We start from the raw sequence: 14,997 nt of genomic DNA on the forward strand, positions 1-14,997 counted from the left end.
ATTCGGATACCAGTCTTGATTTCATGAATTACATCGCTTTTGGATTCCAAAAATTTTCTTTGCAACCATACTTTGTTCTAACACATTTTTTCTAATTAATATATTGTAATTACTTATAAAAATCTCGAACTAACTTATGCAGCTGGGTAACACAATGCCGTGGGTTGTGTTGTAGGAGAGAATAAATAAATAACAAAAATGATTATTTATTGACAATTAAAACGAATTTTGCACAGGGCCACTAAAACTCGAAGAATGCCCCTGTATAGATATTCACAAAACTTTTTTACTATTCAAAATGCCTACAACCCTGATGAAGCAGTAATTTTTCATAATTTCAAGATTAGATTGAGATTTAAAAAGCTCAAAACAATGAGTCTTGGTTTTGCCACTTGCAGCCCATCAACATTTTTCCATTTTAATCCATTTAAGAAACTAGATCATGTCCCTTGGCCTCCTTTGCTTAAGCCTATAGATATTAAGCTTTTCAAGCCTGGAATAATAATCTGAAGCAAAAAGTTCATTTACCAATCTTATATCCCTCTTTTGAACCCTTTCCGATAAGTTTTTCTTAAGATAAGGAGATTAAATATGAATAGTATACTTGACCTTAAACCATGATTATGAATTGTGGAGAAGCAATATTTTCTGCAAAACCGGGAAAATCTTAAGTTGCTTTTTTGTGTAACCAAGTAAACATTTAGTTAAATTGAATTAAAGAATTACTACTTAAAGATTTATATATATTTGTATTAATTATTTTATATCCCCATGCAATGATTCTTCATGGGATTCTTCTCAGCTTGACCAAGGGCGCCCATATAGGAGGGCAAAGGGGGGGGGGGAGGTGGCTTGAGCCACCCCTTAGAAATGAAAACTCCCTTGCTTTTGCTTTTTTCTTTGCAAAACTGTATAAAAATTTCTTTTCCAGCCATTAATGAATAAGTTATTAAAAATGCCAAATTTAAAAATCTCGAATCTGTCCTGAAATTGGTTTCCACGGGGAAAATATTCAGTTAAACCATGGGGAAAACTTTTGAGCCCCCCCCCTTAAAATTTTGCATATGGGCGCCCTTGAAATTTACTAATGTTGTTATATTCAAATATTTGATAACCCTTATTCTATTTGGGTCATTCTCTCAAAAAGTCATTTTGAGCTCATGATGTTCAGAAAAGTAGAGGCGGCTGGAAACCATTTAAACATTCTTTATGTAAAAAATGTGTTTTCTGAAAAGTATTCACAACAAATAGTTACGGAACGACAAGACAAAATGAGAGACTGATTTTTTGTTAGTGTTCTTGCAAAAGCCATTAAGTAAACAAAAAAGTTTGATGAATCACTGCAATGAATTAGGCTTAGTAGTTAAGTTATTTCATGACGCAAATCAATTATATAGTTAAGAGTTACATCAATAATCTTACTGTCAGAGTTAAGGGTTCGTAAAGTTTGTATAGTTTTTTAAATAACAATTTGAAAGTATAAATGCACAATGTCTCAAAATTGGAGTTTTGGAATTAGTGGCTTTTATCTGAATGAAAATGATATCATCAGAGCAAGGTATAGTTTACTTTAAAAAACACAGTTATATTGAATAAGAAAATTTTAATAACAGTGCAGCAGCAGTAAACATTACAACAGTGACATTTATAAGTAGGGGGGGGGGGGAATTGGCTGGCATAACTGTTGTAATTCAGTAGTTCATGCTTAGAACAATTATGAACAGAAGACGATGTATGAAAAGAATTTGTTTAGAATAAGAAAAAATAAAATAAATATATTTGATATTAAAAGAGAATATTTTGACCAGTTAATGCTTCAGAATCGTTTTCTCACTTTTACATTAGCAAGGGAATGCCAAATTTGTTCAAATTTAATTTTAGTTGTCAGGTCTGATTGAGTTTAATAACAAGGAAGTAACTTAAGATTGTTTCAGATTTCGTGCAATACTTTACTTCATCCATTTACCAAAAAAGTGAGGAAATGACAAATGTAAATTTTTTTACCTTGTTTGATGAATTCAGAACAATTTCAAACAAATTTTATTAACTTGAGCACAAAAATATGCTGGAATGTCTTTTCGTGCCATTAATTGTGTACAGCTGTACCTTTTACTAACAGTGGGGATAAGTGAGGGATTAATATTTCGGTATATTACTTACATAAAATATATTTTTTATTATCTTGTTAATCTCTATTCCGAAAAGCATTTAACCTCTTGTTGTTTTTTAATCTCCCTTTGGTCTGATGGAGTCAGACCAAATCGATGAAGCCGTTGACCCTTATGAAATATGACACTAGCAGTGGACTGTCGAATATGTCATTCCTGTCCAATCCCAGGCAGTTCAAGATATGCTGTGGTGATGCCTGGTCTTGTTGGCATTTAAGGCAGATGGGGAACCTCTTGGCGCTTCCAGAGAAAGTGAGACTTTTCAGATGTCCACTGGCGAGGCGAGACAGAAGGGTGTTAGTCTGCCTGTCACAGGGAAGGGCAAGAGATTGTCTTGGCCTTTTGCCTTTGTACCAATTGTGAGATGGAGGTATTAACCATTTTTCTTTATTATTGGCTTTTTGCTTGGAGAACAGTTCTAGATAGGTGAGCTCTGAGGTGAAAGGTGTTGGATGGGCAAGACTCTCTTTGGCAAGAGTATCGGCCAGCTCGTTACCATAAATATCGACATGGGAAGGGATCCATTGAAAGTGGACCATATGCTGAAGGGATATGAGCTTTACTTTACGTAGGATTGATAGGCTAGTTTTGTCTTCTATGAGGGACCAGTTTCTGAGGTGTTGAATTGAACTTTTACTGTCAGAAAGTATCCAAAGATCTCCGAAGTTGTTTTCACACATAATTTTCTCCAGTCCTATGTGAATAGCAATTAATTCACTTGGGAAAACTGAACAAAAATCTGGATTTCGTTGCTTTAGGAAGAACTTCTCTTGAGGAGTTTTAATGTAAGTTCCACTACCTGCCTAAATATTCATTTTGCTGCCATCTGAATATATTGTAATATCGTTTGGAGAGATTTTATTGATGACTTCCAGGGCCAGTTGTCTAAGAAGTTCAGGAACACATTCTTTCTTATTGCGGGTGGTAAGGAGACCATCACAAAACTCAACATTGGAGAGGTCTGTACAAGTATTTAAGTTACAATGAATATATACTGAGGTTCCACATTTGATGCAATTAGTTGTTGTGATTTTAAACATGTCCCATGAACATGTTGACAGTTTTAACCTCTAAAATTATGTATCAGTCAGGGGGTTACAGTGAACTCAAGTAAAATTTTCTGAAGACGTGTGAAATTTCCCAAAGCTCAACTCTGACCCCCTGTAAAAACTCTTCAAATATGCATACAAAAATCATTGAAATCATTTAAAAAAAATATTTTAAAAGTTGTTTTTTTTTTACTAATTTTATAATTTAAAAATGTAATGTCAGCCTAAAATTTTTGGAAACGGGAACCCAAAAATTAGAAATTTTAGGATCACAAACAACCTCTGGTATCAATTTTAAAATATTCATAAAATTATAATGAGGATATGAAAATGAGTTTCTGTGAGGTGACCTGTATATAGTGATGTACATTGGGTAAATGCCCAGTGGGTAGGTAAATATTTTTTGGTTATTTACCCAAAGCCTGGGTAAATACCCAAAAACTGGGTATTTTACAAAAAAAAAAAAAAAGCAAAAAGTGAATGGGAATTTTTTTTTTCTATCTAAATATGAAATAATTGATAAAACTAATACATACATATGTATTACACAGTTTATAATATTTTTATTGAAAGACTTGATGAAATTATGAAAGAAACATATGGTGTGAACCAAAGACTCTTTCTTTTCAATGTCATATTTGGAGAAGTATAAGCAATTCAATGATGAACTTCAGGATTTCAAAATCACAATCTAGGTTAGTCATATCCAAAATGAAAAAAGGAAGCATGACGGATGTTAGGAAGAATAAACTGAGAAGTTATTAAGACTATGATGTTATTTATTTATTTTATTGCTGTTGGAGTGATAACGTGGCAAATACAGAAAGTTTTCACATTAATAAGCCAAAAAAAAAAAAAAAAAAAAATCAAACTATTGTTTTCTGTTGCCTTGCTCAATGTTCATTTGCATTTGCTCCCCGGTACTTCATTATGAAAATTTATTCAAACTATTTTTAATACAAGCAATTAGTGATGTAGGGTGGAAAGGTAAATTTTTTTTGGGCATTTATCCAAAGGCAGGGTAAATCACCTAGTAATTGCGTATTTTGCAAAAAATTTTTAGGTGGTATCAAAAGGTTTTGATTTTCTTTTTAAAACATAAACCGTAAAATGAAAGGATTAAAAATATAAAAATTTACGTAGTATAATTTTTTAAATTAAAGGCTTAATGAAATCTAATAATAATAAAAAAAAAAAAACTGTCAGAGTTTAGAATGAACTATTTTAGTCTCAAATTGTCTTCTTTTTAAAATACTATTTTGAGATTTTAAGAGTCATTCCATCAGTAACACAGGATTTTTGAGACAGTATCAAAATTACTTCCTGCTGCAGTGCAGCTATCATTAATTTTCCTTTTCCATTATCAGTGCTTTATCATTTTGAAACAAACCTCAGCAGTTTCTTTCCTTTATAATTTACAAAAGTTTAAAGCATTCTACTGAAAAAGGATTGATCAAGTATTTCTATACAGACATTTATGTTGTACTGCATTTATTTTTAGTATTAAATTGTTTTGTTCTTTAAATTAAAACTTTGTAAAACAGCTGTAATGTCTCTATTTTTTCTCACCTCAATACATATGCTTGAAATACAATAAAAAGAGAAAGTCAAAATATCAAAATGAAATAAGTGAACTAAGGACTGATACGTTATTAGGGGGTAGACCAACCACTTAGTTCGCAAGGTCCATTCTACAGAACATCATTGGTTTGTTTCTTTCTATTTTTGAATTTTAAATGTTTCTGTATATTATGTGTGTGTGAGTATATATATACAGGGGTCTGTCCAGGATTTTTCACAGGGTCCGTTTTTTGTGAAAAATCAAATAACTTCGCAAAAAAAAAAAAAAAAAAAATGTTAAAACGAAATTTTAGAATTAAGAGATGGCACAAACTGCATCAATTAAATTTAAAGTTGAGTGCTTTCCTTTTCTATGTCGAGAAAATCATTCTGGAGTGTTTTTCCAATATTTGGCTCGGGGGAGAGGGAGGCATCGCCCTCTCAAGTATCAATATTTATCTACCCTTCTACATTATGTTAAATTATATTAGAAATATTTCTGTACAGCATTTAAAATAATTGTAACAAAAAAATAAATAAATAACATAAAAATCAGAATAGGGGGTTCAGCATTTAACTTTTTGACCCAAGACACTCTTAAAAATCACAGAATTTCGTTTAAAACTTATAAATTCCGTGATTTTAACAAAAATAAAAGGATATTTTAATTGTTTACCTCTTAACAAAGCGTAATAATCATCAAAAATTCAAAAAATTGGATTCCTATAGCGGATGCAAAGAGATCGCAATTCTCAAAGTGAAGGCATCAAAAGTATAAAAACGGCTTGTAAAAAAATATTTTTGATAAAATTATTTTAAATTTGCATTTTAGAGTCCTATGATAAGCATTTCATTAATATCTGTGGACACAGTTGACGCAAAAAAAAAAAAAAAAGAAAATAAATAAATAAATAAATAAAATAAACCATCTATTCAGCATTTTAATTTTTGACTCATAACAGAAAATGGAATTTTGCTTTAAAAACTTGAAATTAGAGTTTTAACAGAAATAAAGAGACTTTTCATTTATTTGCATCCTAATACAGCGAAGTTAGCTTGAAAAAAGAACAAAATATGATTCTCATATCGGATGTTAAAAGATTGCATTTTTCAAAATGTAGACATCTAAAGAAAAAAAAACGGTAATTAAAAGAGTTTATTTAAAATTAATCATCCTTGTTAGCATCGAAAAATCGAAACCCATATAATTTTCTCCCATAATAACAATTTAACATCGCACCGCACTGCATCCGTAAAAACGCAAATATTGACAAGCTGGTAAAATGATGAGAATATTTTCGAGTCAAGTCATTATAAAGGTTCAACGCCAGACGCTAAGTGGTGATAATTTTGAAGTTGGTAACCCTATCTGAAGCGATCATATTTTTCTCCCACCATTACTATCCCTTTGCAGTTCTAAGTTCATTTCGCAGATATATATTATTATTGTTTATTAAATCATGAGCGGGGAGAAAAGTGCTTACCAATGCCTTTTCAGAAAAGTTTACAACAACACCGCTGCTAATTAGCTGTGATAAAACAAACAACCATTATATTTATTTGGCAGTAGCAATTATTTATCGCTTGCAGAAGCATCGCAAGAGTACCGATTTTCTTTTTTTTTTCAAAATTAGCCGATTTTGTATAAGCTGATTCCTCTAATTTGATTTTAAAAAAGGTTCCAAAAATTATCGGTTTATACACAGAAATATGCATTATTTTGCTTTCAGATTTGCTCTTTCAATAAACAATTTGTAAAAGATTAGATCTTGTTTATCAGAATTTTGTGAAGGGTCCGTTTTGTTTGATCGGGAGTTTGTGAGAGGTCCGTTTTGGTTGACCGGGATTTTGTGAAAGGTCCGTTTTGGTTGATCGGATTTTTGTGAAGGGTCCGTTAACGGACCCAAATATCCTCTGGCCAGATCCCTGATATATATATATATATACATATATATATATATATAATAATAATAATAATAATAATAAAAGTGAAAAATATTGAAAAGAGGATTCATACTTTATCTTTTCCTACTTAATAGCTGTTTGCAATTTTCCTTTTTATCATCATTAATTATTTATAATTTGTTTAATATTTGAAATTCTGTTTGCTTAATTTTATATATATATATATATATATATATATATATATATATATATATATATATATATATATATATATATATATATATATATATATATAAAGATTCAGAATATGCTTGAACTAGGTTTGGAGGAAATTTCTGCAAAAGATCTACGTAAATAAGTAGTAATAATAACTTGAGCGACATTTCGTTAACTTTTGATGGCATGCAGGGACATATTACTGGGTTATAAAAGACTAGGACCTTAAAAAATTGATGTTTGCTTTTTTTTGTAACCAGTTAAGCTTTTTACTTTTGGGGAATGGCTTTTTATATCTGAAATTTGGTTATCATGATTAGGCATATCCAACACATTTAATGTGAATATCATATTATATTGCTAAGTTGTTTCTAGTGATGTAAAATACCTTTGTATTTATTTTTAGGGGTAAATACCCAGGGTATATACCTGGGTAAATACCCAAAATGGGTATTTACCCGGGTATTTATTTCAAAAATTTATATTCAACTAAAATACTTTTCTGTATGTATTCCACTATGTATATATACAGAGTGTTTTGTTTTAACCTTCAAGACCTCTATTTTTGCAAACGTTAGTCCTAGATGCATACTTACAATTGCAAAAATGTTCAAAATCAGATGCAGACTTAAGATATTGAAAATTTGAAGTAAAAATAAAAATGAGTAAAAAAATACAAATTTTAACTTTTTACACGGGCCCCAGATCCTCTGACTTATTGATATTTAGGGAAATAATCTCCACTGAAAAACAATTACAAAAAAAGTTTGACATTAGTACGACCAATATTCACTGAGATATGAAACGCAGCGTTTTGTAACTTACACCATTTTACACTCGCCGTCAGTAACATCTTTTGGGGGAAAATATAGCAGTTAATGAGTGTTTATATAAAATTATATGTGTGCAGAGTGATTTTTCAAATTGTTCAAGGTTTTGCAGCGTGTTTTGTGTATCACGGCATAACATTTGCATGAATTTTTGAGTAGAAATGAAAAATGTAATACCTTGTGTTTTTTACTTTGCCAACCTGTCATTATTCTGAAAGGGTAATAAGTTCTAATCTCATCTTCTGCATGGTCCCTTAAAACTTTCAAATGGAATATCTCCTTGAGTTTTCATTGCACAAATGTCAAGTTTTTTTGTGTCAGTAAGTTTTAAATTTAGATCATTTCTCTAAATATAAGTTAGGGGACCTAGAGCTGTATAAAAAGTTAAATTTTGTAGTTTTTGACTCATTTTTATTTTTGCTTCAAACTTCCAATATCTTTACTCTGCATCTGAATATTTTTGCAATTGGAAGTAAGCATCTAGGACTAACGGTTGCAAAAATAAAGGTCTTGCAGGTTAAAACGAAACACCTTGTGTAACCAACTATATACAAAACAATAAATTTTTCCCTAAAATTTGTATTTTGATCACATATTTAAAGAATTATTGTGTGAAACAACTCAGCAATCTAATATGATATTCACATTAAATGTGTTGGATATGCCTAATCAATGTTGATAGCCAAATTTCACATATAAAAAGCAATTCTACAAAAAGTAAAAAGCTTAACTGGTTACAAAAAAAAAAAAAAAAGCAAACATTTTCTTCAATTATGGCATTGAAAAGAAAGATTCTTTGGTTCGTGATATGTTTCTTTCATAATTTCATTAAGTCTTTCGATAAAAAATATTATAAACTGTGTAATACATATGTATGTATCAGTTTTACCAATTATTTCATATTTAGATTTAAAAAAAAAATTCTCATTCACTTTTTGCATTTTTTTGTAAAACACCCAGTTTTTGGGTATTTACCCAGGCCTTGGGTAAATACCCGGGTAAATACCCAAAAAATATTTACCTACCCACTGGGTATTTACCCGATCCACAACACTAGTTGTTTCACACAGTAATTCTTTAAATATGTGATCAAAATGCAATTTTTGGGCAAAAATTTATTGTTTTGTATATGGTTGGTTATACATAGTGGAATACATACAGAAAGTATTTTAGTTGAATATAAATTTTTGAAATAAATACCCAGGTAAATACCCTGGGTATTTACCCCTAAAAATAAATACCCGGGCATTTTACATCACTACCTATATACAATTAAAATACTACTACTAATAATAATAATGATCAAAAGTTGAATAAAAACTCAAAATATTAAAGGACGAAAAAGTGTTTACATTTTGCTCAGTCTCCTTTCTCTTTTTTTGTAACTCTTCAATCTGTTCCTTTAGTCTGCTTATATTCCAAGGATCCTGCTCCCTTTCTTTATCTCGTAATTCTTTCAGTTCTCTCTAAAATATTTTTCAAATTTACATTTCATTATTTTTTCTTTTAAAAGTTTTTTAAACTCAACCTTTAAAAAAAAAAAAAGATTTGTAAATATCAATTAATAAAACTCAAACATTATTGACAGAGATGCACCGAATACCATATTTTGCTAAATACCAAATATTAAGTATTCAACTGTAATAATTCTTATTTTATGATAAAACTAGAGGACACGACAGACGTTGTTCTGTTCAAACTTTGGAAATTTAAAAGTTAAAAAATTTCAATAAACTTAGTCTTTTTCCAGTTTAACACAACTTTGAAATAATTTATGGTTTTTTTTTTTTTAATTTTCTTGTGTTGACTGGTATTTGATCAAACAGCAAGAATCTCGCCAGACTTTTTTTGCGGAATCATTTAAATAGCTAAGGCATTCCGCAATGTTTTCAATTGTCTCTGCTTTTGAAGCTAAAAACTACGCAATACTGTTCCTTGGTTTTCACCATGTAACCAAAATGTGGTCATTTTTTAAATATTTCTTTCTTTAAATCATTTGTTAACATGTAAAATAATCCACCAACTAAATTAAGCAAACAGCATAAATTTGCACACAATTTCAAACATTTACCAAATTTTACTGCCACTTTACCTTTATGGGTATGGAAGAAACTCAATTTTTAATCATGTCAAAGCAGTGTGTTTTGAGTTATTTCAGTAGAAGAAAACGAATAAAAGAAGCGATTGTTTCTCATAATTATTACAGACCCAGGCAATGCCGGGTATTTTTGCTATGTTCAATAATCTGGTAATTGAATAAAGAAAGTTATTAAATAGAGTCTGCCCCCATATGCCTAGCTACCGTTGAAAAAGATATATTTTCTGCTGGAACGGTCAAATACATGCAAAACATTTTCTTTGTAGCATCTTCTGTTCAGAGATAAAAATCATATCGCATGAATATATATTCTTAAGTTAATATTTTACTCAGTTTTATAAACTTGGCAAGTCTCTGGTGAATGTATGATACGGTGGTCCTTTGGCGATAAACAATAGATTTGGATTTATTATTTTACAATTTTACACTGCTTTTAATTGCAAAAATAGAAAATGAAGTTAAACAAAATGACATTTTGAAAATTTATTCGATGGGCAGAGTTATGATAACGCGGTTGGGAAGAGTGTTCAAAAACCTTGGCACTACAGCAATTACAAAAGTTGCATTAAAATGTAAAAATTTTGCCAAATTAATTTTGTTAAAAAGATTATTAAATACTATGTATAAGGTATTGAAGTTAAAATTAACCCGCCAAATTAGTGAAACAACACGCTCAAATAACATTAAAACTATTATTAAAATGTAAATTAATCTGCCAAATCCATTTTTTATCTTCAGTTTCACCAGGCGACTACGTTAGCGCATTGGCGAATTATTTTAAATTTTTATGATTTTTTTCTTTTTTCTTTTTGTGTGTGTTTTTAAGGATTAATGATGCTAATTAGGATTTTGTGGAATTATTGTTCCTACTGTAAATACGACAATGGAGAATATTGTTCTTTTTTTCTATCCTTCTTTTTTTTTAATTTGTTTTTTATGCTATCAGACCTGTACTGATGATGATTTTTGGAATAAATCATGACGGAGATCTTCAGAAGGAGATGTTATTTGAAAACGCTGATATCACCATTCTAATAGAGACTTTAGGGAATATTTCTTTTTCTGAAATGAGAAGTTTTTTGCACTATTGTCCTTATTTAAATGGGAACTTAAAAAAAACTATTGTGCATACTCTGATTTTAATGGTATTTTTACTCTGAACGTTTTTTTTTTTTTTGGTCTTTTAATCAGGACCGTTTAAGTTATTTAGAAACAGTTGATTTCCTTCTGATGGCGATTTTAAAGGTTTGAAGTTCTCACTCTTAAGGACATTATTAGAATCAGGATTTGTAGTGACTGATGACCCTATTTAGGGACGATTTCTCCGGTAAGAAGCTATACAATTATTTAGGTTGCCGGTGTAGCACTGGACAACATTTGACGGGGATCGGGATTATAAAGGAAATGTTCAACTTTATTTAAGAATTGTTGACCCCACTTGATTTGGAAATTTTGAGAATAAGTAGTGTGATTTTTTGGGTGTCTTTCCAGCTTCACTGACATTTTATTTACCCCCCCCCCCCCCCCCCCGATTTTCAGTTTTAATCATACCTTTTTGATATATTAAAGGGGGAAGGCAATTCAAAATGTTGGTGAAACTGGGGACAAACCATTTTTTGTTAACTATTTGATCTCTGCCTGTGTTGACCATTTAACTTGAATCGATTGAAAAAAAACTACATCAAAGTGAGCAAAGCCACGGATAAAAGCTGGTTTAAAATAAACTCCAAAAGCAAAAGCAAATCGATACAGTTAAATTGGTAATTTAGTTTATGTTTATCAGCAATTTTGCATAAATTGACAATTTACTTCCTTCCTGATATATGATTTGATAACTGATAATCATGGTAACATGTTATGTAGTAAATAAAGAATTTTGCATTTACCTTACGTACAAATACGTATGTGATAGCCTGCAACATGAAAATGCAGAATGCCTGATGTTCTTGCACAATTATTAAACTTTGATAACAAAGATCAATCTGATTGGTTTGTTAATAAAGAACATTTAATATTTCATACATTGTAAAACTTCAGAAATTAAAATTATGGCAAAATTTTACATCCTAGTGTTTTTTATGCACATATCCAAATGTGATGTTCAACAACAGGCTCTGGGCCTGGCTAGGAAGATCAATGGGCCTCTTACAGCTATCCATCCGTTGCTCATTACCACCTCTTCTGGTAAGCTGTTTCAAGAGCCCACAACCCTAGTAAAGTACGAATTTTTCTTGATTTACAGGTTACCCTGAGATTTGAATAGTTTAAAACAGAAACCCCCGTAGTGTAAGTTGTTGCATTCGGCGTTCTGCTTTTCGTGCAAAAATTCAACCCATTAACATCTTTCATTTTGATAAATTTAAACAACTGAATCAAGTCCCCTCTGACTCTCCATTGCTCCAACTATTCATACTAAGCCTTTTAAGTCAGGTGTCATAATCTAAATCTGAAAGTCCCCTTACTAGTCTAGACTTTTTGGAACCTTTTCCAATACAGAAATATCTTTCCTGAGATAAGGAGACCAAATTTGAACAGCACCAGTGGTGTTCCCATAGAGCAGTGGCTCCCAACCGGTGGTTCCCATAGTGGCGGAACCCCCAGGGGTTCGTGAGAGATTTTCAAGGGGTTTGCTCAGCGCCAGATTAGCCATAGAGCAGAAGTAGAAAATGCTACAGGCTTCTGGGGGCCCTGCCCCATGAGAAAAAAAATCCAGAAAAAAAAATCTTTTCCGCACTTTAATCTGTTTAAATTTATCTCTATCTTTATCTTTTTATTTAGATCTAGCTTTTCTAAATATGCAGGTAACTTAAAAATCTTATTTTTTCGTTGGCTTGCTTTCCCGAAATTTCTCTCAATTGAAGTCTTGAAAACACAATTTTAGTTGATCTTTCTTAGTGGAAGGAGAAAAAGCTCTATTGGGTCAGAAAAGTTTCAAAACTGACCTAAAAATTACAATTTTAGGCAATGTTTGGAGAACAGAGAATTGGGTTTTCTCTAGATTTTTTTTTTTTTTAAATAAAGTCAATTTTAAGGTAACTTAAGAAATTTAAGGGAGTTAGGGTCCTAAAATTTTGAGTTATTCAAGCTTAAAAAAAAGAAAATTTAGGTTGTTTGATAATAATAGAGGATAGGGGATGGGGTTCTTTCCTGAAATTGTGTTCAAAACTGAAGTCAATTTCAGGCTATCAATGGGAGGAAAGGGTTTAAGGGATCGTCCCATGTTATAGCTGAAAACAAAATTTCAAGCTAGTTGGGAAAATTAGAGAAAGGGTTAGAAAGAAACCCCCAGAAACAATTGTGACACAGTTTTAGATTATCACTGGAGACTTTATCAGGGGGGGGGGGATACAGGTTTGCTTCGTAAAATGTTAGAAAATGAAATATTTCAAGACACAGGCTATCTTCAGTTTTAGCTTTGGGTAAAGAGTGGTGGTTTGGAGCCTTTCTACACAAATGTTGAGAAACTAGGCAAGTAGGTGGGTAATCTCCTTTGGAATTTTTTTGAAATTCTGAAATCGAGATGGTTTAAGGGTTTTCTCCGGAATTTTTCGGAATTTGGGGTCTAATAATTTAAGCAATTTTTGTTGATAGCCAGAGAAGGAGGATGCTGAAACTCTTCAAGCAAAAATCCTAAAACCACATTTCAAACTTCTCTTTGGCGATATTAGAAAAGAGATGGGAAAGGGTTACCATCCAGAAATTGTTTGAAAGTGCCTTTTTTAATAAAACTTTTGAGATTGGAGTTCTGAAAAGGTAATTATTAGTCATCCTAAATCCTCTTTGATTACTTTACTTCATGTCAATTTGTCACCCTCAAAATCCCCCCCCCCCTCCTCCCCGCGGCACGAGCCCGTAGATCCGGCACTCTAAACAACAATGAGCAAAATTAAGAGATCATGAATCATGATAGAAGAAAAGAAAAAGATTCTGAGACTTCACACTTATGCTGAGCAAAATAAATAAATTGTTAAGAGAATATTATTTTTTGATGAACTAAAATAATTATGGGTAGAAGAAAGACTTTAACTATCGTTTTTAATTTTTTCCTCTGAGTGGTAGGGAACTAAAAAGCTGCCGCCCATGCCCCGAACCTAACCCATTTCTTTTGCATCTCCAAAGGTAGCCAAAAACTTTTTTATTTGAACTTGAAATTCAGAAAAAATTCAGAAAGAAAATTGTTTAACATAATCGAAAAGCCGCTAAAACTGCTTTCTGGAACTTCAGTTTCAAAAAATTTCCACGGGTGCAATCCCGAGCTCGATCCTGTCCTATAACGTTGACTAATAAGGTGGCCTACAAATGCGTATTTTGGATTATAATTTCGAAAAATTTCTATGGGAGTGTACCTCTCCCCCTCCAACATTGTTAACAATAAGTCCAAAATGTACATTTCAGATTTCAACTTCGGAAATTTTCTGGGTTGCCTTGGAGAGTGCCTGAACCCCACCCATACCAATACATAACCCACGATGGCCTCCAATCTTACAATCTATCATGTTTTCACAACTTTACTTTCCAGAAATTTCGAGGGGATGGCTTTCGTGAACTTCGCCCCAAAATCACCAAAGAAGGTAAAAAACTACCCTTTCAAAGTATATAATTTCGAGAATTTTCGTTTAAAATTGTGTTTTTAGATTCATAAATCATAATATGTAATAAACTCGAAAATTTTCCAATGGGACCTCCTTGAACACCCCTCTTTCCGCTCTATGCAACATCATTATCATTAAAGATAATCTACAGTTTTATTTAAGGCTTCAGTTTTAAAAAACTGCCTGGGGAGAGTTGCAGTAAACCCAAATTTTTTCCTTTGATCTTACCTAAGATAGGATGCAATCGCGTTCTTTGACTTCAGTTTCTCCAAATGTGATGACCTTTGAATCTTCTCTTCCTAATATCACCAGGAGTTGTTTCCTAATATCACCAGGAGTCGTTAGAAGTGAGTTTTTAGTATTGAAATATCGTAAATTTTCCGTGGTTAAGACCCCGGACCCTTTATATTGCCCAAAAATTGCATTTTTGGAATTAAAAGTTTGAAAATGTGTAGTAATGGTAATGGGAAGATGAGGGGCAATATAAGAGGGTCCTAACCGTCGTAAAGCTCTAAAATTATATCCACATTTATGTACTCATGCGCGTTAAAAGTGCACCTCCCATCTCCATGAAAAACA

The 14,997-nt window shown here is 31.7% G+C and overlaps 1 protein-coding gene across 1 annotated transcript in view; it reads right to left on the reverse strand.

The window, feature by feature from the left end:
• LOC129234520 (trichoplein keratin filament-binding protein-like) overlaps positions 1-14,997 on the reverse strand; it is an 83,761-nt gene that overhangs the window by 38,939 nt on the left and 29,825 nt on the right. Inside the window, exon 3 of the mRNA XM_054868527.1 lies at positions 9,081-9,194. Coding sequence (XP_054724502.1) covers positions 9,081-9,194 — 114 coding nt within the window. The remainder of the gene's footprint in view (positions 1-9,080; positions 9,195-14,997) is intronic.

Source organism: Uloborus diversus, chromosome 1, assembly GCF_026930045.1.
Source record: "Uloborus diversus isolate 005 chromosome 1, Udiv.v.3.1, whole genome shotgun sequence".
NCBI classification, from domain to species: Eukaryota; Metazoa; Arthropoda; class Arachnida; order Araneae; family Uloboridae; genus Uloborus; species Uloborus diversus.